The following is a 24,058-nucleotide window of genomic DNA, read 5'->3' as shown; positions in this document are numbered from 1 at the left end:
CTGAATCCTCTGCAGTTAACTAATTCATAAACTCTATTATCTAGTGAGTTCTGGGTATTTCACCTACAAATCATGCTCTCTGAGAACCCAGCTTACCCCGGGCACTAATTCACACAGTATTCCAGAAATCTCAAATCCTGACTGCAAATGTGGTACTAAGTAAATGGCTGCAGGAGTCACTGTGCTGGTGTCCTTAGCCACCACCCCTTCTCTGGATTTAGCATCTGTTCCCAGGAGTTGCTTTCTGGTTCTTGGATGGTTCTAAGCTGCCCATGGTCAGAGTAGTCAGACCTTCTGTGGAAACCCGTTTCACAAACACTTTCATCCATGGCAACAACTGTGCTCTGTGATTCTGCCTGGTTTGTGTTTGCCATTTTGCATTTTTCAGATGAAGAGATGTGAGAGTCTTGGGCGTGCTCTAATCGGGAACCCTTTGGATTTGTCAGTCTGGTAAGGAGCAAACCCGTACCCTCAGCTGGCAACCTGGGCTGTCGTGTGTGCCTGCCATGGAGCTGCCCAGGACAGCGCATCCAAGGAGGGTGCTCTTTGACTTGGAATCCCAACTCTAGCACCCATTGGCTGCCCTGACAGTGGGACTACCAACTTGTTCCTCCTTATGCACGGGGCCCACTGGCCCTCTTCCAGTTAGGAACTAGATTCCAGCTGGACTGGCACACTTCTTAGTCCAGCAGGCTCCAAACTAATTCAAAACAATGGTAAATAATGACTGGTAGCCAATTGCTGAATCTGCTGCACATTCAGGGTCCACTGACTTCACTGAAATGTGGGGCCCTGACAGGTTTAAGCCTTGAACGGACTTTGGATACGGCTTTAGGTTACACAGACACTACTGGGAGATGATACAGGAGGGTGCTTCTCAGAAAGGCGAGAAAAAGAGAGAGGGGGAGTTGGTGTTGTGACACAGTGTGTTAAGCTGCAACTTGCGACTCTAGCTTCCCACATCAGAGCTCCAGTTCTGTGTCCTGGTTACTTTGCTCACGATCCAGATCCCTGTTAACACACCTGGGAAGGCAGCGGCCGACTATCCCGAGTGCTTGGGCCCTGCCACCCGTGTGGGAGACCCAAACCGGAGATACCGGCTTTTGGGTTTGGCCTGGCCCAGCCTTGGCTGCTGTAGCCACTTAGGTGATGAATCACTGGATGAAAGATCTCACTGTTTCTCTGCAACTTGGACTTTTAAAATAAATAAAAAACACTTCTTTAAACACACACACACAAACACAATTCCAGGGAAGAGGTTGGTGGATATTCAAACTGAGGACTTACAGGCAGACATGTGGCCTTTATAATTTGCTAATTGTCCGTGGACATGTTTTCTAAGAGAAAAGTCCTTCCTGTTGTTCAGCGGAAGTGAGAACAGGGTTTTCACGGCAGCATCAGCACCCTGCGCAAATACCCAGATGTCCCATGCCACTTTCACGCCATCCGCCCTTTCCGTAGTGAGGGTCTGTTAGTGTGGGAGACCTGTGTGAGCCAGGGCGCAGGGGTAGCAAGCACTACACTCAGACTGACACAGGCACGTGTCCTCGGCAGCTGCGGAATTCCGATATTACAGATCAGGCCTAGAAATGAGACGACCGACAGCGTTTCCCTCAGGAGCGAATTGTGCTGATTTATTAGAGAATGCAGTTAAAAAAAAATAGTTTGAGGTTCACCTCTCCAGTTTAAAAGCACTTAACTAGAAACACTTGAACAGCTATGCAACGGTCTCTTCCCATCACCGGCTCCCTCCTACTCAGGGCTGTAAACAGGGTTTTGAGAACATTCAGTGGATGTCTTGACATGAACCATCAAAGAACTCAATGCAAACGCATTTTCTTCCCAAAGAGAGAACCATCTTCCAAATTTCCAAAGCATGCATTGTTACTTGGCATTGGGCATTCAAAATGGCAAATTCTTGTTATGGTAGTGTAAGGCCAAAATATAATAGCTATTTACCAGACGTTCACATTACAACTAGAAAAGAATTACAAATGTCTATCTAGTGTAACAATTCCATCCGGAATTCATGGGAAAAGGCACTGCATCCCTCTCATGGCAACACACAGCTACGAGCCACTTGACATGCTTTGAGCTCAGACCCATTATACATTTCTATGACATACAATTCACAGGTAGGTTAATATGTCTTCTAGTCTCCCACTGCCATATATATGTATTTTTTTTCCACCCAAAGATACAACAGGCAGGAACGGATGCTCTCAGCTTTATGTACAAGTTTATATTGGTGTTTCGACTGGGGTGAAAAAAAATCAACTCTTTCAGTCAGCAGTTCCCAAGAGGGTTTTTGGCTATGATTCACGTTCACACGCCACCACATAAAAGAAACCATCAAGACTGATACCTGACCCCAAACACCTGAACTAAACTTCACACCCACTCAAAATTGGCAGTGAGACTGCTGTTGCCCTTTTACTGCAAAAGCTAAACTCTGCATGTGAATCAGATCAACTTTTTTTTTTGTTTTTGCAAAAGCACATAAATGTACTCTAGGTAGCACTCTGCATAGGAGTGCTGCTGCAAAGAGTTCAGGATCCGAAAAGGTGATGCCCTTCTCCAGTGCTTTCCCAGCTTCCCCAAAGGGTATAAAATGACAACAGCATAACTTCCTACACGGACAAGGGTTAGTCTCAAAGATCATAAAATATACATGCACAGACATTAGACCATGAGGCAGGAAATGAAACGCTACGATTCCCACATGGCATTGTGGCTGCTCTCACAACCTTTCCTGCCGAGGACACCTGGTGGTTTGGCATGGAGCTCCTTCCTGCGGGGAGGGGAGCATCTGCCCACAGGCTGCTTGGAACCAAAAGCTCCCCAGACCCAAGATCTGCCTGCCCTTGGCAAAAAACAGAACCAACCAGGAAAGAACAAGTAAAGAACACTACTGTGACCGGCTTTTTCAAGACGTCCCCAAACGTCCATGTGCGATCACCACAGACTTGGTGGGTGGCCCCAAACGCTCCTGGGTGCCACGCACACAGACTGGGGCAGCGGCACTGACACAAAGAGACAAAGCCTCGAATCTCTTCTGAGCAACATGAACTGGAATTTTCTGTGGCGGCGGTCACGGCTGCCACCTCCAAGGATGTGAGCACCGGCGACTGGCACAGTAAATGACCCTGCCCCGTTGAGTATGGCTCGGATGCATCTCTGTCCCTGCGCCGGCTCAGCCCAGGTGGATGGGCGTGTACTCGGGCCTCCTGGTCTGGATAATCTTGGGTTTGGGTCTCTTCATTCTTTCCATCTCCTCATCCTCCCCGTTCTCTTGGTCGCTCTCACATACATGGACCACCACGCTGGGGGTGGTGTCGGTGGCCGCGTGCAGTTCATACTTCCCCCCTGGGAACAGAAAAACCAGTTGCAGGGTAACTAGGACAAGCCCTGGGCAGGGAAGGAAGGGTATCCTAGCTGCCCCAAGACCTCCCCACTGTCAGCGCTTCTCAGGAGTGGAGCGTGGGCAGGCAGCTCGAGGAACAGCTGTCATGAGTGGACAAGAGTGCCTGGAGACACCTCCAGAGCCTCGCTCAGGGATGGGGTACACCCCAGGGACCTGGCGATGCCAGGAGCTCTAAGTGCAGGTGTGGTCATGGCTGCACCAATGTAGGCTGACCCCAGTGTCTCCTTTTTCTTTTTAAAACCAACTACCGACACCCTGCAAGCAGGCGCGTGCTGCTGCCCTGTGCCAGCCTTAGTTCCACCCAGTTCTGCAAGGGCGATGGGAACCATTGAGAAATCTGGCCACACTGAATGGGGGAGCTGGGCCACCACTCGGGGTGTCCCGCGTGGCTGCGGGGAGGGTTTGCCGCTTGGGTGCTGATGGGGACAGGGCAGCAGGGTGCCCAACACAGACACGTGAGCTGTGTGCCTGACCACTGGGCACCTGGTGCTCCCAGAGAGTGCTGTTTTTGCCTCCCTGGGAGCTTCAGTCTCCTATTCTGCAAAATGGTGATGACCAACAACACTGACTTCCTAGAGCTGGTCCCATGAGTGACAGGAAGCACTTGGTACCTGGCCATGGCCACGTGATCTAGAGCTATGTATTGAGACAGAAGCTGACTGATTTGAAACAGCTGGTAGAGGGATGGCTTCCGTTCTCTCCAGCTTCACAGGGGCCTGGGGTGAGTCTTAGCTCCGAGGTCCTGGGTGTGGGACTTCTGAGTTCTGGGTAAACCACCTCACTGACAACCAGATTTCATGGCAAGCGGCAGCCAGGCAGGGTCCCTAGCTCCTGCCTTGCGGGAGATCATCCCTCCTCCCAAAGGTGGAAGATACTTTGGCTTGTCAAGGTGTCTACCTTGTCCCCTGCCCATAAGACTGGAATGTTCTTGGCCTTGGATTCCCAAGGGTCAAGGAGTCTGGGCTCTTCCGAGAAAAGTCAGGTTTGGGGGTCAGGCAGGTCATTGGAAAATGCTGGCCGAGGCCTTTTTGTAAGCCCTCATCTGTCCACCCATTGGCCCTGGTCCAGACAGCTGAGGCCTCAGGGCTGTATTATCTGCACAATCTCGGCCCTGCTGCTGGCAGCGGACACAGCTGGCATGGGTACTGCCACTTGGTGCCACCAGGAAGGACAACACAGGGCAGTGTGGTTTTCAGGGCGCCTTTTATAAAGGTCTGGTGGGTGCCGGGGAGGAAGGAGTCCTCACGGACGGTGCTTCTGGGGCCTCCGGGACAGTCTGACAGCTGTGTCCACTATCCCCTTCCTCCTGCCATCTGCAGCTCTCCTCCGATTGCCATCCTCGCTTCACTAACACACCCTGCTGGGTGGGTGTGAGCAGGTGCTTCCTCAGACTGGCTGTGTCTGGAGTCTGACCTTGACACCAGGGCCAGCGGTTAAGTATCAGAATTCCCGCTTTCTACTGTAGAGGGCATTTCTGTGTGGGGTGGTATACTCAGAAACGGAACCTTTCAACAGGAAACCACTGACAAGCCGAGAAAATACACCCTCCGCCCAGCAGCGCACTCAGTAGCTTCCAAAACCGGGTGCCCAGGCCACTGTGGGAAGAGCTTCTGACTCCACAGTGACCACACCTGGGAAGACCCATTTTATGGATGAGAAGCCTGAGGCACGGGTCCCCTGCCCCTTGCTCAAACACTAACTCCTTTTCCCTGCAGAGGCTGGGACCCTTCTCCTGCCTTGGCAAGCTCTGCAGAGGACCACACATTTGGCTCTTCATTGTCCTCCTGCACCTGCTACAAAGGTCAGGTGAGAAGCTGACCAGTGGATAAAATGACTTTGAAGCAAAACAGTTCTTCTGGAAGGGAGGCCACTCTCCCTCCCTAGAGCCCAGCTGTTCATCTTCACTCTGAGTGAGGATCTGGGGCCAGGGTTTGATCCACCCACATGGGCTGGGTTCATGTGGTATCTGCCCCACAGCCTGGTGTTCACCTTGTGCACCTGTCTGGGGGACATGGGTGCCCAGCATGCATAGCAGGAAGGCAGAAGGCTGCGTGCTGAGACAAGGCACACAGAACACGCTCACACTGATGGTGTGAGAGCTAGATTCAACGATAACGACACCCCTGTTCCTGGAGGTGGATGGGGCACGCATCCCGGCCCATGGCAGAGACTCCCCACCCAGGAGAGCTGCTTACCTGGCCCCAGCTTGGAGATAGCATATAAGAGATCATAGTTTATGACTGGTGTAGCGTCCTCCACTTGCTTCCAACCGACTGGTGGAGAGGCGGGTGGAGAGATGAGGAACTGCTTGTCTGGGTTGGGCGGGGCCAGGTGTGAGCTGCCTATGTGTAGCGTCTGAGGAGAGATGAGAGAGGAGATGGTGTCAGGAGAGTCGACCTGCAGCGGAGCCGCAGCACCTTGCTGCAGCTGTAGATGCTAGCTGGGCCCAGGGCAGGGGTACCCAGGGACCATTACAGCCACGCTGGAACAGAATGAGGGACATACATAGGGCACCTGGACTTTTCCTATGGTACACACACACACACACACACACATAGCGCCCCTTACTGGGGCCCAGGACCCACAGGCACTGCCAGGAATGCTGTCTGACCCTGGGCTGAACACATGGCAGGAGCAGGTTGGGATACAACTGGAAACCACAGTTAACGGAGCTCAGAGCGGATCGCAGAACCAGTTCCTGCCAGCTCCTCACACCCCATGGGCTCAGCCCCATCTCGGAGCTGACACAGCTTTCCCCAGGCTAAAGCAGGGACAGGAGCCGGGACCCCCACTCACCCCTTCCCAGGTTTCCCTCCCCTCCAGATTTCTGGAGCAGATGCCAAATGTCAGGAAGGACCAAGTACCCACTTTCCAAAAGATTGAAAATGAAGAATGATAATATATGAAGGAGCAACAAGCTATAACCTTTGTGTGGCCTTGTGAGGCACACCAGGGCTGTCGCCAAGACCTGACCTGAAAAGCTCACCAGTTTGCATTTCCCTGAACTTTAACAGGCCCCCTACCCTGCTACCTCCCTGCGATCTTCACAATGTCCACCATCAGAAAACATCACAGGATGGCTATTTCCCTAAAGCCCCACCCACAGGGGAAGCCCTAGGGGTCCCAGTTAGGACCTACCAGCCCTGCTGCCTGAGGGTGTGCTGGGGAGACCCTACCCCAAAACAACAAGTCTGTTGACCCAGTTTGGAGGAACAACAGTCAATGGGTACTCTGTCTCTGCAAGAAGGAGCCAGGAGACTGAAGGGGAAGAACCTTGTAAAAGCTCTGTTTCCTCCCCACTGATAATCTGTCAGGTCCCTGTTACAAGGTCAAGTGGGACTTCGGGGTTGACCCTGAAGGTGGATGGGACAGCGGGATGTAGAAAAGCAACTCCATTCACAGCTTTTACTTCCTGGAGAGGGAAGGAGTCAGGATCACGCTAGGAGGTTAGCTGTCTGAGCAGCCACCTTTCCCTTTCAGGTTCTGTGTACCCACTTGTGGATGCCTGGTGCTCCACTAAGCAAGGGTGCTGCCCGCCTTGGGAACCTGCACAGGCCACGGGGCAGGCAGCTCTGTTTGGGCTGTCCAGAGCAGGCCATAACCCCACTCCCTGTGCTGCGGCCCCGCCCCTGAGCAGCCCTGCCCTCCATCACTCAAAGGAAAAATGGAAAAGGCAAATGCGCAGTCTGTCTCTCCCTCCAAAGACATTTCTCCATGTCTTCCCCCAGCGAGTGCACCATGATCAGCATGCCAACAGCTTTGGAAAGTGGGAAGAAGATGCGATGCAGCCCTATCTGCCCGACTCACCTGGGCAAAATATAGCTTCATTTCCTTCCCAAGAAACTCCGTCTTGTGCAGCTGGAGCCTGGCGTCTGCTGCCGACAAGGGGTTGCTGAAGTTTATCCGGACTCGCTTAAAGCTCTTGAAATACTGGAAGGTGATGTCCTTGTCGTAGGTCCTAAAGAGGGACTCAAATTTGGCCTGGAAGACACAAGTAGAAATTGAAGGAGTCAGCTGGTGCCTTGGCTGTGGGGTTTCTCCAGTCTCCCTCCCACGCCCCGGAGGGCAGGGTGTTTTCTCAGTCCCAGCGGAGTGCACAGGTCTCCTAGTAAGGTTAGGAGGTTGACTTGCTGAACTCATTCAATCAACAGGCCCATTACCAATACAGACGCCCACACTCAGGAAAAGCCCTGCCAAAGGACGTCCTTCCTAAAAACTCTCACCTGTTACTTTAAAAAATCCACATCTTGCCAATGGAACCTACGCTGTTGCAGGCTGGTATACAGGCTCACACACCTGGCTCTTGGGAGGAACAGCCTGCATCTGGGGGCTGGCTCAAGAAATGGCCTGTCAACCTTCCCTTGGGGGAAATATTGCTCAGAGAGTAAGGAGGGCAAGGTGGCCACTGCCCCTGGTCAGGCTTCAGTCAGAGAGGGCGCCGGAGCCCGGTGAGAGCTACCAGGTGGCTGCGCTGGCTGTAAGTGTTCCGGGAGTCTTGCTACATATTGGATGCCCTGGCCAGGTCGGGGGAACACAAGTGACCAGGAAAGAGGGGGTGGTGCAGAGCCAGGACAAGCAACTGCTGTCCCCACAGGTGAGTCCCTGGCTGTTGGTGGGAGTTGTCCCTGAGTGTCCCTGGCTGTTCTTCTGCCTGTGACTCTTGCTGTGCCCAGGAGGGGGATCTCCTGAGCCCAGTGTGCACGTGTGTGTGTGTGTGTGTGTGTGTGTGTCTGCCTGCGTGTTGGGGGACGCCTGACTAGTGGCAGTTATAAGCCCCACGACTCTTGGGTATGGTCAAGTTTCTGGCTATAGGGTACCCTGGTAAACCTGCAATTTCACATGACCTCATTGGCTGGCTCTGTGACCAATCATGTAGCTAAGAAGTTAGGATTCTGCACTGGCCAGAGATGACTTGATTGAATCGACCGAGGATATCATCAGGGCTCAGGAGACCAGAGTTGTCACAGAAATGCACGTTCCAGGTTAGATCCACAATGCTTATACACCACGTCCCTGCTAAAAGTCTTCTCTGCATTTCTAACTGGGGGCTGACTGTTAACAGCTGGTGGGCTGAAGACGACGAACCGCTTTGTACTCATAGAAGGCGAATCCAGCATTCATGGTCATGGCAGGTCATGGTCATATAGCGCCTGCCACCTGACGAGAACTGTGGCCACAGGCCACGAGGAGGGTGCAGAATTATGGACTTAAATTTTAATTTTTTTTTTAAAGACAGCTCTTTATACACCCAGCATGGCCTAGGGAACAACAGCCCAGCTGGCAAGCACAGAACCCATGTCCATTCGCTCAGTCCGAAGGTCAGCCAGACAACTGGAGAGCTCCCGGGCAGAGGTCTCATGCTTACAGTGGAGCGAAGAAGAAAAGGAGAATGAAAAAGCAACATCCATTACTGGCAGTGATGAGGGCCTGCCCCAGGAGGCACACACACTCTGTGGAAGTTAGGTACCCACTCTGTACCATATCCCCACGGCTGCACTTCCCCCGGCCAGAGAGGAAGTGTGACAACAAGCCCTGCTGTCGTTGCTAACTATGTGCAAGCACTTAGTTCTGCAGCATCTCTGTCCTGGGGTTCAAACCAAATGATTCTGAGCTGTTCATTGTTAAAAACATTCACACGGCCCACGTGTGCACGGGCAGTCAGGAGAGGTCTCCCTCTGCACAGCTAACTCACGGCGTGCACAGGAAAACAAAAATAAAAACAACCGCAAGGTGCCAAAACTCTGTCTCACTAGACCCCAGTCTCAGTTGCTGAGATGTTTACAAGTTCCTTCAGGGCTAATTCTGCAGGCAACAGCTCAGGCTGTGCGAGGCGCGGGATGCTTCAGAGGGACCTCAAAACTCAGAAAAACGAAACACTCCATGAGAGTCAACCAGATATCCACCCCCCAAGTATTTCTGTTATCAGTCTCGGTTACAATCAGCCTCTGAAAAAAAATCATGCTCCCAAATCGCGTGACATTGAGAATTCTTACCCTGGTTTCACTTTCGCTGAAGATCTCACTGTTTACCACACAGGCAACCAGGGAGCTAAAGCTGTAGTTAAAGTTTCTAAAGTGCATCTCGCTTCCTTTATGGGTAGAGACACACACACAGGTGGCTGAATGCCGGCTTCTTCCTTAGCGAGAGGGCAGTCCGTGAGTTCTTCCTGGAGCCAGCCCTTATAAAGCACCCAGGGCCAACCCCCTGGGAGGGAAGAAAAAAAAAAAAAAAACAACCGGCACAGCTTCAAGAGCATCCTGTTTGGACAGCAAATTCCTGAGTCAAGTCCCTCATGCTTGCAGGCAGACAGGGACAAAGTGTCAGCTTCTACTGGAAAGAGGTGACGTCAACACCTTAGTCATTTTCCCTATGCTAATTAACTCCCAGCTCCGGGAGGATGGAAAAAACAGCTGAGGTTGGCTTCGCAACTGCTTTATCAAGGCCTATTGCGGCATAGTTTCCATTGGTAGTAATTCCATTCAGCCAGTCAGACACCATGCTGCCTTGCTGAATGGGACAGCCCTTCCTTGAGATGGAAAATGTTACAGCAGACCAGGGACCAAGGTCCACGGCAGGAGGCGGTAAACAGCAGCTAGCGTCCCTCGGCATTCAAGGCTTTGGGAGACCTGGAAACCCAGGTCTTGGAGAGTTGCTGGGTCCCTGTGATTTCCTTGAAAACCAAAAACTTGGGGCAATGGAGGAAATATTTGGAAATCTGTTTCAGTTGATGAAGAGAGTGAAATTCATTTGAACTGTGGCACTCACACACACACACACACACACACTGAATGTCCAATTCCCACGAGGACACAGTGGTCCAGTGGGAAGAGATCCTAGGGTTTTTTCCCTTGAAAACTCCACAACTGGAATTTAAGAACCAGGACTATACAATACGTTTGATTGTTTTCTCGGGCTTCCTGAATTCAGGCAATGATAACAGAAACATTTCAGACACCTTAGCTGTGGGAACTGAGAGGAAAACGGGCAGGAAGCTCTGCTTAGCGAGCAGGGCTGTATTTAACACTGTGTGGGGTGGGCGTCTGCAGGGGCGGCTAAGACGCTGCTGGGACATCAGCACGTCCCTCTCAGAGGTAAGCTCTGGTCCTAGTGTCCTGCCTCCCCCTACACACACACACACACACACGCATTTGTGGAGTGAACCCATAAATGTGAGCTCTCTGTCCCTCTGCCTTTCAAGTTAAATGAAAATAAATACCAAGGGAGCAGCTCCTGAAACTTATTAAGTGCCTTCCCCCTTTATAGTCCCATGGAAGTCTGCTGGGAGTCCTTCTCATCAATTTAACTGACACCTAAAAGCATTCAAATTCCTTAAATATTCTTTGTTGTTGTTGTTCAGGGGCACATAGGGACAGCTCTTGGGTTTCCAAAAGTTGAATGGAACCCTATGATTTCCTTTGAGCAGGGACTTCAAAGACTCATTGAAGTCAGCCAAGAATGAGAAAAGAATATGTGCAACGGAGGAAAACGAAAAGCTGCAGCCTAGCGACGTGTTTATGCCTGCACCGAGGGAGAAGCCAGGGCAGGTGAGCATTAAGTGTTTCTTCACTTGGGCACACTGGGCCTGGCAGCCCGCTGCAGTTGTGTAAGCAACTGGCCACAAGACTTGCTTTGCTAAATTACCTGGGACCTGAAACTCGGGAAGACCTAAATGCCATGTCGGGGGAGCAGGATAAGGTCAGTCACCAACGGAGCCAATGGGGTCTCCTGCAAGGCGACTGGAGCGGGGTGGGGGGTGAGGGCGGGATGCGCTTGGAAGTGCGCATTTCCAGTGCACGCAGGTGTGGCTGGTGGTGCTGGTGGGACTGTGGTGTGGGTATGGGAGGTGGGGGCAGGTGGTGGTGGGGGCGTGGGAATGCAGCGCAGGAAGCTGGGAGTGGTTCAGGAGCACCCTCCCTCTACTCCGCTTCCCCTTTGCCTGCAGTTCCACAGGTATGAGCAGATGATTTTTGAAAAACTGTGGGTCTGAGATAACAGCATGGATTCACGGTTACCTTGATTTCATTCTATGAATGAAAGCAAAACAAAAACAAAAACAAAACAAAACAAAACAAACAAACAACAACCAAAGCAAGAGAAAGCACAGTGGCGTGTCTGGAAGCCATTGAACACTCTTTGGCGGACACGCTGCGTGGGTTTGATCTTGGCTTTGAGGTGCTGCATATGAACTGAGCCTGAGCATTTCTGATCTGAGGGCAGGGGCTGGTATCATGGGGGCTTTTGTTTGGTAGGGAGGTTGCCAAACATGGATGCTTGTCTGTCAAAAACAACAAAAAGTCATCAGGTCGCCCAAGGTGGCAGAGAGGGCCCCTGGGCTTCCCTGGCTATGGCAGGGCAGGTGTGGGGCCAGCTGGGGCTGTCAGCGTGCCACACAGAGCAGCTGGGCTCCTTCGGGGCATCCATACCCTGCTGCTGGCCCAGGACACAGGGTCTCCTGGGACCCTTGTCCCCACACTCTCAGAGGGAATGCGGCTCTGCGCTTGCCTCAGCTTCCCCTCTCCTGCTAGCGTCTGTGGTTTGAGGACAGGTCTACTGGTGTCAGACATGACCTTGGACTTGTAAAGGTCCCACGTGAAGGAACGTACACTGAGAACACAAATAGTCGATCCATGGTGCGTACCGCAAAGATGACTTTCCTACTTCCTATTCCTGATGGCTTGGAAGGCAAGGGCATTCCTGACTCATCACATGTGCTGGGGGAGCCAGGGCCCACAAAGGGCGGCCTCGCCAAGGCTCCCGTAACAAGATCACAACTCCAGGGAGGAGAACTGCAGCCACGAGTTAACAAAGAACTAAAATGCTTCCGGTCACCTGCGAGCTTTGGATGGTTTGCATTTCTTCCACTCACACCATTAAAAAGAAAAAAAAAAATCCTATAAATGAGGCTCTATAAACTGTGTCTCTTTGAACTGGCTCCCAGCAGTGAGAGAGTACATTTTCATTAAGGAGTTTCTTTACTGGGGGAGGAAAATGTGAGGTTGATGACAAATTCCATCATCGTCATTACAGGTGGAGGAGTCCCGGTGACTTCAGCATGACCAGGAGAAACCCTGGCGGCAGAGATTCATGAATGTGGTGCCAGCCAAACTTCCTGCTGAAGGAGCCCATCAGCGAGGGCTCGGCCAAGCCCAAGATGCACCCACGGCCACCTGCCTGGCATCCGGGCTGCTGGTCCTATGTCTCCCTAGGGAAGCTGATGATGGGGGCGTTCAGAGGAGTGCTGGGTGGGGGCTGGGAGCCTGATGGGGGAAGGGAGTGCTCTGGCTTTGGGACACCTTGGACATTCCTTTCTGGCTTGGGTGATGTAGCATGAGGGGTGGGGGGCACGTGGGCCTCACATGAGCACACATGGCCATGCTCAAGATCACACGTTTTCTAGCTGGGATGTTCGTGGATCTCCCATGCCCTTGTGGTGTGAGGCACACAGGGAGGACTGTAGCCCCACTACACACTTGTGTAACACAGGCCTTGGGAGGTTTTCCTGGGTCACTGCAGAGTGCTCCCACATGTCAGTTCCAGAAAGAACAAGTTCCATTTAAGACCTAAGGGGCTGGAACTGTGATGTAGTGGACATCCCGTATGGGCACTGGTTCATGTCCCCACTGCTCCACTTTGCATCCAGTTCCTTGCTTATGGCCTGGGAAAGCAGTAGAGGATGGTCCAAAGCCTTGGGACCCTGCACCTGTGCGAGAGACCTGGAAGAAATTCTTGGCTCCTGGCTTTGGATCAGCTCAGCTCTGACAGTTGTGGTCATTTGGGGGAAAAAAAATCAGTGGAAGATTCTCCCTTGTGTCTTTTCTTCTCTCTGTAAATCTGCCTTTCCAATAAAAGTAAATAACTTTTTAAAACTCAATCTACTTCTTAAAAAAAATTTATTTACTTTTATTGGAGGAGAGAGAGGAGAGACAGAGAGGAAGATCTTCCCTTCAATGATTCACTCCCCAAGTGGCTGCAACGGCCAGAGCTGCACGATCCTAAGCCAGGAGCCAGGAGCTTCTTCAGGGTCTCACACACGGATGCAAGGTCCCAAGGCTTTGGGCCGTCCTTGACTACTTTCCCATATGGGATCCTGACATGTTCAAGATGAGGACTGTAGCCGCTAGACTATGCACTGGGCCGGTAAACAAATCTTAAAAAAAAATTGCCTGTTTTGGGGCCAATGTCGTGATGTAGCAAGTTAAGCTGCTGTTTATAGCACTAGCATCCCATATGAATGCTGGTTTGAGTCCTGGCTGCTCCACTTTCAATCCAGCTCCCTGCTAATGTGCCTTGAAAAGCAGCAGAAGGCTCAAGCGCATGGGTTCCTACACGCCCATGGGAGATATGGCTGAAGCTTCAATCTTCAGCCTGGCCCCGCTCTGAATACTTTGTCTGTTTGGGGAGGGAACCAGCAGATGGAAGAACTCTGCTCTGCCTCTCCTCTCTGTAACTCTGCCTTTCAAATTAAGTAATCAAATATTTAAAAAATCAAAACAAAAAGGGTCGCGAAGCTTGACCTTGTTAATGCCCATTTTTAGGGCATGTTTGAAAAGGGTGTCCAGAGTGAAATAGAATTTAAGTAGAATTTACAAATAAAGTGCTTTGCCAGCAGATGTGTTCAAAAATTCTGTGCTTATGTGGTTGGCAGACTGTTTGCCAAGTGGCCATGTGACTGAATTCTCCACTTCCTTTAGGCTTCTTCATGAAGAACAAGTATGAGGCAGAGAACAGGGGAAAAAATATTCTTTTTGCTATTGGTAAAGGAATTGCTATTTTTTTGTCTACTTTTAGGAATAATCAGGAAACGAGTTCAAGATTGGGCTCAGGAGCTGCTGATCTTAGAACCCCAACCATGAAGAGACTGTCGGCCAGTGGATTCTGAATAGGGTTCATTGCGATTGGAACTGAGAGATTGGCAGCAATCCAGAACTGATGAACTATCAGAACTGTATGAGCAGGACCCTCAGAGCACGCCTCCCATTGGGGCTCTGGGATGGGTGGGAGGTTGGATGGGGCTTTTCCCTTTGTTTTTTTCCCTGACCCCAGATACAGGGTAAAATGATATTGATGTGGAAACAATGGTATTACCCACTTTCACCCTGTAGCCCTAATCAACTAAGTAAGATTATTAAAAAAAAAAAATTAACATTACAAAAAAAAAGAAAACCCTTTGCATGCATGGCTTTACAATTTAAGACACCAATTTAAACTTACATGTTCATTTCATTTCCCACAAACATTTTGAAATTGTTTCATTTTCTTCTCCAGGTCATGTAAACACTATCTTCCTTTGCCTGGATGCTTAAACTCTGTCCCTGGGAACTCTTCATCTGTCCATTCATTCCCGCAGGATGGGGATCTTGCGTACTAAGATCCTTAGAAGAGACACACATTCCATCGTGCAATGCTCTTCTTATTCTGACTAATGCCATCGGGTTTACTTTGTGAGAACATGAGCAGAATCTGTGTAAGCCTTTTTTGTGACTCCAGATCATATAATTGAGCTGTATGAGCGTGTTTCAAAAATTTCACAGAAATATAGAACTTAAACTTAAAAAAAAAGATTGGGCTCAGGAATTCCTATCCCTCACCTTTGTTTTATTCCAAGTAAAATTTGCTTGGCCACAGGGCAGGGCCACTATTTCAAAGGAAGTGGAAAGCAAAGCGGATGATCGCTTTCTGTATCTGACTCAAAATGGTCCGGAGCCGCATGGGGGGGTGCCTGTCTCCAAGGGCAGAGAATGAGTGTGGAGGATCCCCACCTGCAGCGAGAGACACATCCTACAAGAGCATCTGTTTTCAGTCAAGAAAGCATGTCCTCCACAGCAAGAGAGAGTTCGTGCCTAATCAGTGAGACTGACAGCCGACTTGGGCCTAGGGAAAGCAGCAGCAATGACTGGCACATGGTCGTGGCAAAATGCAAGAGCACCTGCAGGGGACACGGGCTTCTACAGGATCTGGGATTTCCGGTCCCTTCAGCCAAGGCACCAAGAGCTTAGGCGGGCAAGCCCCAGATGCAGTAGTCAGCTAGGCAATGCATATTCACACTGGGAGGGCCACAGCCCTAAACCCAGGGGTGGGCAGAAGAGCCATGGTGGGCTGTGTACTTAAGGGGTAAACAGAATGATGTCGTAATCATCCAAAAGAGAAAGCAGAGAGGGAGGGAGAAAAAAGAAGAGAAAAAGCCACCCATCTAAAGGAGGGAGAAGAGTGTGCATGTACAATACTCCTGCAGAGGTCACAGTTCACAACAGTGCATTTTGCTGGTGACACGCCATGTGTACGCAGACTTCCATGAACTTCTGCTTCCTTATTACCTCAATCTTTCCGTAGCACATAAAGGTTAACCGCCCTGCTGCTGCAACTGCTTGGAACAGGACCACTTGCAAAGCTTCAAGTGAAGAAATAGCCAGGGGCCAATCGCAGCTGCACGTACTGACCTGGAGACCAGGCTGAGGAGGATTAAGGGAGGCAACATTTATTCAGAGCTGACTGGGGCCAAAGCCACCTTCATTACTCACTCCTTCTCTGCACGATCCTTTCCAGACCCACCTTGCTTTAATCACTGGCTCTAATTTTAGCTTCAATGCCACGCCAAGCCAGGAGACAACAACCTGGGCAAGGACTGTCCCCCAGGAGCAGGCTGCGCATGGTCCCCCACCGGGGATCACACTCCTCCAACTGACCCACTGACTGAACCCCTGCCCCTAGTTGTCTCGGTTCTGGCTCTGAGAACCCTGTTTCCCCAGGTCAATCCCATTACATGCCAAAATGAGTCCTGCATCCGAGTGAGCAAACAGGAACGGCTGTGGGGGAGTCTCGTTTCTTCCATTGTCGCCTCTCAGACAGCCGGGAAGAGCTGCCGGCCACACCACACCACGCTCTGGCCTAGGAGGATGGGTCTCATTCTGGGGGGCTGGGGACAACACAAATAGCATACATGTACCTGGTGAGCCGCTGGCTCAGGTACTTGGGCAGAAGATCAAAGGTGATATGTTTCTGGGGCGGGGGTAGAGAATAGGAGAAATCTAAGTCTTTAACATTAGGCGTATCACACAGACCTCAGTCATTCTGCTAAACACTGTGTGTGTCTAAATTTATTTATCTATTTGTTTTTTCGGTGCCAAGTGCAGAGAGAAGTGCCTCCTGCACTTTTACCTCCATTTCTGTTCCCTTTCACACTGGTGCAGCTGAGAGCCAACTGCCTCTTAGCTTTCCTCCCGGACAATGAAACAAACCTTATCTACAAGGCAGTGGAGCCTAGACTCAGAAACCTACTTAAGAAGCAGCAAGCACAGGATAGGCAAGACTCCACCCTCATAGCTCAGACATGAGCAGCATTGAAAATGGGCCTGCTGGGTGTGTGGGCCTTGACCGTGCACCCCCTGCTCCAGCACTGTGCCCTAGGCTGATGAGCCCTACCTGGGCAGCTTCCTTGTTGCTCCCTCATCTCAATATGTAAAGCAAAAAAATCAGTGCCAATATTAAATATTGGTATGTTTTGCATATAAGTAAAGGTTTCTGACTTTGCCAGAGATGAGGGATAATTAACAGAAGACATGGGTAGCCGGGAGCTCTGAGTAGACATATCAAACCCCAACCACTCCATCGCTGCCTGAGGTCTCCAGCCAGCCCCTCCAAGGCTGACCGAAACTCTTGGCTGGTTGGGCTCTCAGATTATTTAGTTTTAAAATATTTTTAAATTTTTATTAGAAAGTCAGATTTATAGAGAGAAGAAGAGAAAGAGAGAAAGATCCTCCATTCTCTGGTTCGCTTCCCAAGTGGCTGTAATGGCCTGAGCTGAACCAATCTGAAGCCAAGAGCCAGAGCCTCCTTTAGGTCTTTCACATGGGTGCAAGTTCCCAAGGCTTTGGGCCATCCTCGACTGCTTTCTGAGGCCACAGGCAGGAAGCTGGATGGGAAGTGAGCAGCCGGGGCATAAACCAGAGATCATAAGGGATGCTAGCACTTGCAGGTGGAGAATTAGCCAGTTGAGCCAATGTGTCAGCCCCCTGTGCTTCCAGCCTCTTCACTTAGTGACTCATCAAATGCAGCTGTCCCCTGCTAGGTGCTGGGGTGCTTTAGGGGTGCTGCTCCATCCTGAGGGTTACACTCCCACTTCTGGCAACCGAGACATCTACAGTGCACGTCCCCTGCTCCTCACACAGCAGCTCCTACTGGGCATTTCTGCCTGGAACCACGCATTCCCACGGGCACGTGCAACACATTCTCACGCTTCTCTGAGAATTAAGGTGAAAATGCCAGGGCATGATGCCAGGCAGGCGCAGGGATGACCCCGATTCTGTCTCGATGCACATGCACATACACCATGGCTGGTTTCTTCAGTGATCACTGGTAAGAAACCATCATGGCTGACCCCGGAGGTGCACGGCAGTGCTGAGAGTCCAAACCACAACATTATTCCTGATTTCTGCAGGATTTGCATGCCATTAGTAGATGTGGGAATATTTGGTCACCAGCATCATGGGAAGAGATCCAGCTGAACTCAAAGCAAGTTTTTTGTTGTTGTTCATTCTGTTTTGATTTGCTTTTTAAAAGACCATCTTGGGAAGATAGCATTTGAAAGTGCTAACCCATCTCCCCATGGACATGTATATGTTTAGAACAGCAGGTCTAACTCTAGTCTTTCACCCTGAGCTGCCCCACACTGTGGGAGGGCATGGTAGCACTGCTGTCTCTGATGGTGGGAATGACCTGGCTTATTCAGTGTGAACAACATCCACCCCAACCGACCAGCCCCACTTGGCAGCAGTGAAAGGCCAGTGCTGGGGATGGGGAAGGGGGGGGAGGGAGTAGGCCTGGAGAGGGAGAGTGCAGCTCCACTGTGGTCCCCACAGAAGCCTCGCTGTCCCTTTGGGGAATCCTGAAGGTAGGGGTGACGCTAACTTGAATAAGAGAGTGTTAGGCTTCAGTTCTATTCCCTGGCCAGTTTGAGGGGAAGGGCTACCCAGCGAAGGTGGCAGGATCAGGGTGGGGTGTGTTTCCTTGGCTGAGCCATCACCAAAGGCCACAACTGCCTTTATCCCTGAAAGGACCTGAGGCACATCATGGCGTCCACCACCAGGCCAGCCCACTAGCCGAGCACCAACAAGACCCAAACACAAGGGGTTGAGAAAGCTCCAAAGACTCCCCACCCGAGAACAATCATCTGAAACCTCTCCCAGCAGCAAAACCGCTCCTGGGTTGGGCATAGCAAGAACATGGCTGCTTCTGCCCACAGTCACCAACTCATTAAAGAAAGTACACAAGGAAAATCAGCAGTTGGCACCACGGTCTAAACCCCCTGGATGCGTCACATCAGCCCAAACCCAGCAGCTTCATGTCTCGGCATTCATTCTAAGGAAATCCTCAGGGCTGGAGGTAAAGATGTAGCTGCAGCATGTTCCCATAGGCCTCATGGGGTATCCCATCAGCATCCAGAGAGCACTTATGCTTACAGTCCACTCAACAGCCTACAGAGCCACTCACAATGATGGGGTGAAAGTTAATGACATAAAAAGATGCTCAAGAGGAAAAAAGAAAAAAGGTATGTTACACAATCATGTTTATCTTTTAAAATGTTTCTGTTTACTTATTTTCATTTCCTTTGGAAGGTAGAGAGAGATAAGAGATTGGATAGCCAACTGGCTGAAGTCCTCGCCTTGCATGCCCAGGATCCCATATGGGTGCCAGTTCTAATCCCAGTGGCCCTGCTTCCCATCCAGCTCCCTGCTTGTGACCTCAGAAAGCAGTCGAGGACGGCCCAAAGCCTTGGGACCCTGCACTCACATGGGAGACCCAAAACAAGCTCCAGGCTCTTGGCTTCAGACTGGCTCAGCTCCAGCCATTATGGCCATTTGGGGAGTGAATCAGTAGATGGAAGATCTTCCTCTCTGTATATTTGCCTTTCCAATAAAAATTAAAAATAAATCTTTAAAAAAAGAGAGAAAGATCTTTACCCATTGGTTCAGTCCTCAAATGACTGTGACTGCTAAGGCTGGGCCGGGCTGCTTGGAACTCAGCTGGGTGGCAGGGGCCCAAGCACTGTCCTTGGGGCCATGTGTTGGCAGGGAGCTGGGAATGCAGGACAGAGCCTGGACTTGAACCAGGTACTGCTACAGGGCATGGCGCGCCAAGCCGGGGTAACCACCGTGTCAAATGCCTGGCCCTGCAGTTTACTGTTGGGACTTCATTTTGGTAAAAAGAAAGAATCTTCACTGAGAAAGATGTAAAATTTTCCTTTTTGTGTCTTTGGATTTACCAGAATTCTCCCTGTTCCATGGATGAACATCTGCTAATTTGGTTACTTTGGTAACAAAAAAAAAGGGGGGGCTTTTCTTCCTTCCCACTCCTATCTCAGTTGCTATATTTCAATGGTCAAGTACATCTGGCCCAAGGATACACTATGTAGGATTCAAAGTTAGCCAGTGAGGCAAATCTGCCCTCTTTTTTTTTTTTTTCCATGGTGTTTGGGAATCACAGCTTTCATTTGCACTGCGAATATTTGTTATGCACAATCCTCAACCTGGCATTTTTAATCCATTAATATTTAGACTGCCTAGTGTTGAAAGGGCTTCCATCTCTTGCCTCAAATGCCTCTAAATACAGATTTCACCAGAAAATATTTTTTGCTTTCCATCAACAACCTTTCTTGCCAACTGCCTTTTTCTCTAGTAGAATACCAAACTAAATGGTTGTGTTGGCTGAGCCACTCACTCTTCAGTCAGCTTGCTCCGTGCTGTGCGGGGTGGACTGAATTGCGTGTCAGCGTCAACAGAGCTCACCCACTTCCACAGGCTCCAGAATGGCCAGCAGATAGGCGATCCCCAGGCCTGTAGGAAGATTGGCAAACGTGATGCCGTCTCTGAGCAGAACTACTGAATTTGTTGTCAGCACCACATTCCTACATCTTCAGTTGTGTCTTCTTGTCTTACATTTCTTGCTGTCCTAGGTTCACACCTTGGCCTCTTCCCTTCTCCCTGGATGGGCCCCTTCTTCCGGATCTTTCTGCTAATGAGACTGGAAAGCTACCCAGCAAACTTCCCCCACTCCCATTATGGCATGAATGATGACAGCTGTTTAATGGAGGAGGCTTCCAAGGGAATTTGCATTTCATCAGCAAATTCTGTAGCTCCATCTCTCAACCCCTGAAAGGAATGCATCTCTCAAGGGAAAATTCCAGGCAGTAAGTCAGTTACAGGGGAGAATTTCCTGGGCAGGTGGGCTCTCCTGGGGCTGGGTGCTGCCTACCTACAGACACACACTGTTCAAGTACCTGTCCCGGAAATTCCTGTGTGAGCTGTTTAGGATTAGCAGCTTTCCCAAATCGAAAGGGAAATCATGAATGTGTCAGTTCATTCAACCTCCATTTATTAAGGATTTGCTGGGCCTCATGGCTGGGTCAAATTACCCCACTACCTATTCTCCTAGCACCAGGAACCTGTATTTCTTGGATTTATTGCATTTTAATTGCTTGCCTCTGTTCAAATAGGGGCAGGCCACACAAGGACCTGGAACACTCAACACCATCTATAAACATCTACGGGCCCAATGCCCACAGCTAAGCACTGTGCTCTCTCCACTGGAGACAAGAGGCCATCTTTCCAGACGCTGAAGGTCAGATCAATCATAAATTGTGCACTAAGCCATGGCCAGGTGCTGCTGCTGTGCCAGAGGCTCCAAAAGCCTAAGACTCAGTTCCTGGCGCTACATGGCTTTAGCACTGACGCTTGGTAGGCAAGACCACAACTTGAGTGGCAAGATGATATGAGTGCTGTATGTTACAGACACCCTCAACTCAGACTACTGGAGGTGGGGCGGGTATGCACAGCATGGATAAACCTGGCCAGGGATGTTCCAATCCCGACACTCAGTCAGGCACGAAGTCCTGTAGGTAAAACACTTCCGAATGGATTTAGGTGTCAAAAGAGTCAGAAGAGAATAGATCCCTGTGTTTCCCCATCTCTACCTGAGGGAGGGAAAGCGGTATCCATTCTCCACTCTCACGCAGGTCACACAGGAAGCTGCTTTCACTAAGGAATGGGCAAAATTCCTTTGACTGCTTTTATTTTTAGGCAGCAGTGGCTAAGTACTAATATTTGTTAACTGATGTAAATTTCTTAGGAAATCTTGCCTTTGCATACCTTGTTTTAAAAATAATGCATGCAAGATAAGAACATCAAAATGAATGCACTAATGAATCAGATAAAAACATTTTTATTTAAAATGTCTTTGAAAGATAGGTATCTTGTATCTGTTGGCTCACCCTCCAAATGGCCGTAACAGCCAGGGCTAAGTCGGGCCATAGCCAGGAATTGGGGACTTGGTCTGGGTCTCCCACAGGTGGAGGAGCCACTGTCGTCTGCTGCCTCGCAAGACAAACAGCAACAGGAAGTCAGGCTGGAAATGGAGGAGCCAACACTTGAGCCACGCACTCTGATATGGGATATGGGCATCCCAAGAGGTGACTTAACTGCTGTGCCAAATGCCCGCCCCTGGGCTTGAATAATGTGTCCTTCAGGAGGGCAGGATGGGGAGGACTCCGTACAGTGTGGCTGGATGCTGCAGGAAGCAGTGGTGGAGACCTTTTTAGGATGCCTGCAACACCCTCCTATGCTGCAGGCTCTGGTAGAACCTTGCCATTTCCTCATCAAGAGGCCGAGTGTGTCTCCCATCCTTGAACATGGAGTGCTTTTTGTGAATGCAACCATCCATGCCACCTTGTCTGCAAGACACTGCGTGATGCACGCACTCCTATCTGGTTCTCCTCAGGAGCCCTTCCTGTTGGGACCCTTGGGATGCAGGCACCATGGTGTCAGGAAGCCCACATGGACTGGAAAAGAAGCCCCTGGTCCAAAGCCCCCAGACGAGTCTGAGAGAGCTAGCACCGCCAGCCAGCTCTGAGCTTGACATCTGGGGTGCACAGCCTCTGGACCCAAGCAGAGTGAAACCAGCCCCTGGCTGCTTCGAACCAGTTCAGTTTGGTCATTGCAGCCATTTGGGAAGTGAAACAGCAGATGGATGATCTCTCTGCATCCCTCTCAAATAAATAAATCTTTAAAAAACAACAACAACAAAAAAGATGGGGCAGGCACCACGGAGTCTAGACCCACACTGGCTGTGGCAGTACCCAGGGTTTAGCACTAGAAAGTCCCACCCAAGTGCTATCTGTTATGACCTGTAGCAAGGTGGGCCTCAGGCTGTGAGCGGGCTGAATCGTGCCCCTCTGCCAGAAGAGGTGAGCCTGCTGTACTCCTCCAAACCCGTGAAGCTGCCACCACATACGGCAAAAGGCAATGCAGGTGCAAATTCACTGAGCAGCCTGGAACTACGTGATGATGGAGCCCCCAGAGAGGTGTGCAGGTGGAGAAGGCAGGAGGGTCAGGATCAGCAGGGGGTGGGGGTGGAGGTGGGGGAGGACAGCTGCAGACCTGCGGATCACAGAACAGAGACTCTGAGAAAGCAAGACTGGGAGGAACCAGCCTGGCGGACGCCTTGATTCAGCCCCATGGGAAATGACTGTGGCCCTCAGACCTCTGGATCCAGGAGATAACAAGCCTGCTGTTTTCAGGCCTTGCCATTGCTTTGGGATACTGTTGCAGCAACAGGAAATCAACTCTGACCAATTTTCACATGGTGAAATGTAGCATCGCAGAGCACTGGCAGATCCAACCTTCCAAAAGAAGACAGGTGTGGGTATCAACAAGCTATCGCTTTATTTCTGTCTTCTGAATTGGCCATGGCAGGAATGGCTTTTCTTTCTTTTTTTCAAATGTGGGCACTGAGAGTCTCCAGAACCCACGACCAGGGATCTGGTGCACCTCACACTGATCTGCTGTTGGCCTGTAGCTGGAATCTGTTTTTATTGGCTTGGCTGAGATCCATCCTCATTGCTCAGTACCCAAGAGCTACTGTTTATTTGGCATTTTAGATATTGCCTCTCAATACTTGGGGCCTCAGTTCCCTTCTCAGTGAACTGGCAACAATGTGTTCAGTTTGAAGGACTGATGGTGGTGTGTGTGTGGGGGGGTGGTCTTCTCACACCCACTTGCTGTGCTGGGTGGGATTCTGAGGCAGCCCCCAGGCCTGTGTCCTGCTGGTGAACAGGCTATATCCACCCGGGTCTAACCAGCACGGGATTCCACTCCCTGAGCAGGCAAGCGAGGTACTGAGAGGTGCTCTCTGTTGTGGCTGTCCAGAGGGAGGGGCCATGTGACAAGCAACCTGAGTGGCTCTGGAAACTGGTGCAGCTCCTAGCAAGGAAGCTGGGATCTGAGCATGCTTGCAAGTATAGCCTTGCCCCGAAGCTCCCATGTGGAAATCTGGCCCAGCCTTGCAGAGTCCTGAGCCCCAGCCAAACATGCAGGGCTTCTGCTCTCCAGCCCAGCCAACCAAGAAATGGTAGCTGCCATAAGCTACCAGATGTGTGGCTGTTGGAAGCACTGCACGAGTGCCCTGCCCTAAAATAATGACTGGTTCAAGGCCAGAAGGCAGCAGGAAGACAGAAGGTCACAGGTGAGGCGGATCTGCCTCCTTTCCAGGGCCTGGCCAGTCAGGTAGCACCCAGTGGACCCACGGGGATGCAGGTGATGGGAGTGAGAGCTGAAATTGCGATGGCAATAAGTATAGTTATTGTTA

General features: G+C 50.7%; 1 protein-coding gene across 2 annotated transcripts in view; it reads right to left on the bottom strand.

The window, feature by feature from the left end:
• Positions 1-1,615: 1,615 nt before the first annotated feature.
• Positions 1,616-24,058, bottom strand: part of RCAN1 (regulator of calcineurin 1) — a 78,923-nt gene continuing 56,480 nt past the window's right edge. Inside the window, exons 1-4 of one of the 2 annotated variants that reach the window (XM_012929511.2) lie at positions 9,418-9,706; positions 7,232-7,405; positions 5,620-5,779; positions 1,616-3,366 (exon numbers count right to left, since the gene is read on the bottom strand). In XM_012929511.2, the coding sequence (XP_012784965.1) occupies positions 3,194-3,366; positions 5,620-5,779; positions 7,232-7,405; positions 9,418-9,504 (594 nt within the window). In that variant the 5' untranslated portion in view covers positions 9,505-9,706 and the 3' untranslated portion in view covers positions 1,616-3,193. Of the gene's footprint in view, positions 3,367-5,619; positions 5,780-7,231; positions 7,406-9,417; positions 9,707-24,058 lie in introns of those variants that run through there. The other variant, XM_004594122.3, reaches the window with a different exon arrangement.

This window comes from Ochotona princeps, chromosome 3 (assembly GCF_030435755.1).
Source record: "Ochotona princeps isolate mOchPri1 chromosome 3, mOchPri1.hap1, whole genome shotgun sequence".
Classification (NCBI taxonomy): domain Eukaryota; kingdom Metazoa; phylum Chordata; class Mammalia; order Lagomorpha; family Ochotonidae; genus Ochotona; species Ochotona princeps.
The sequence above is the reverse complement of the archived record's forward strand: the minus strand, read 5'-3'. Positions and strand labels throughout refer to the sequence as shown.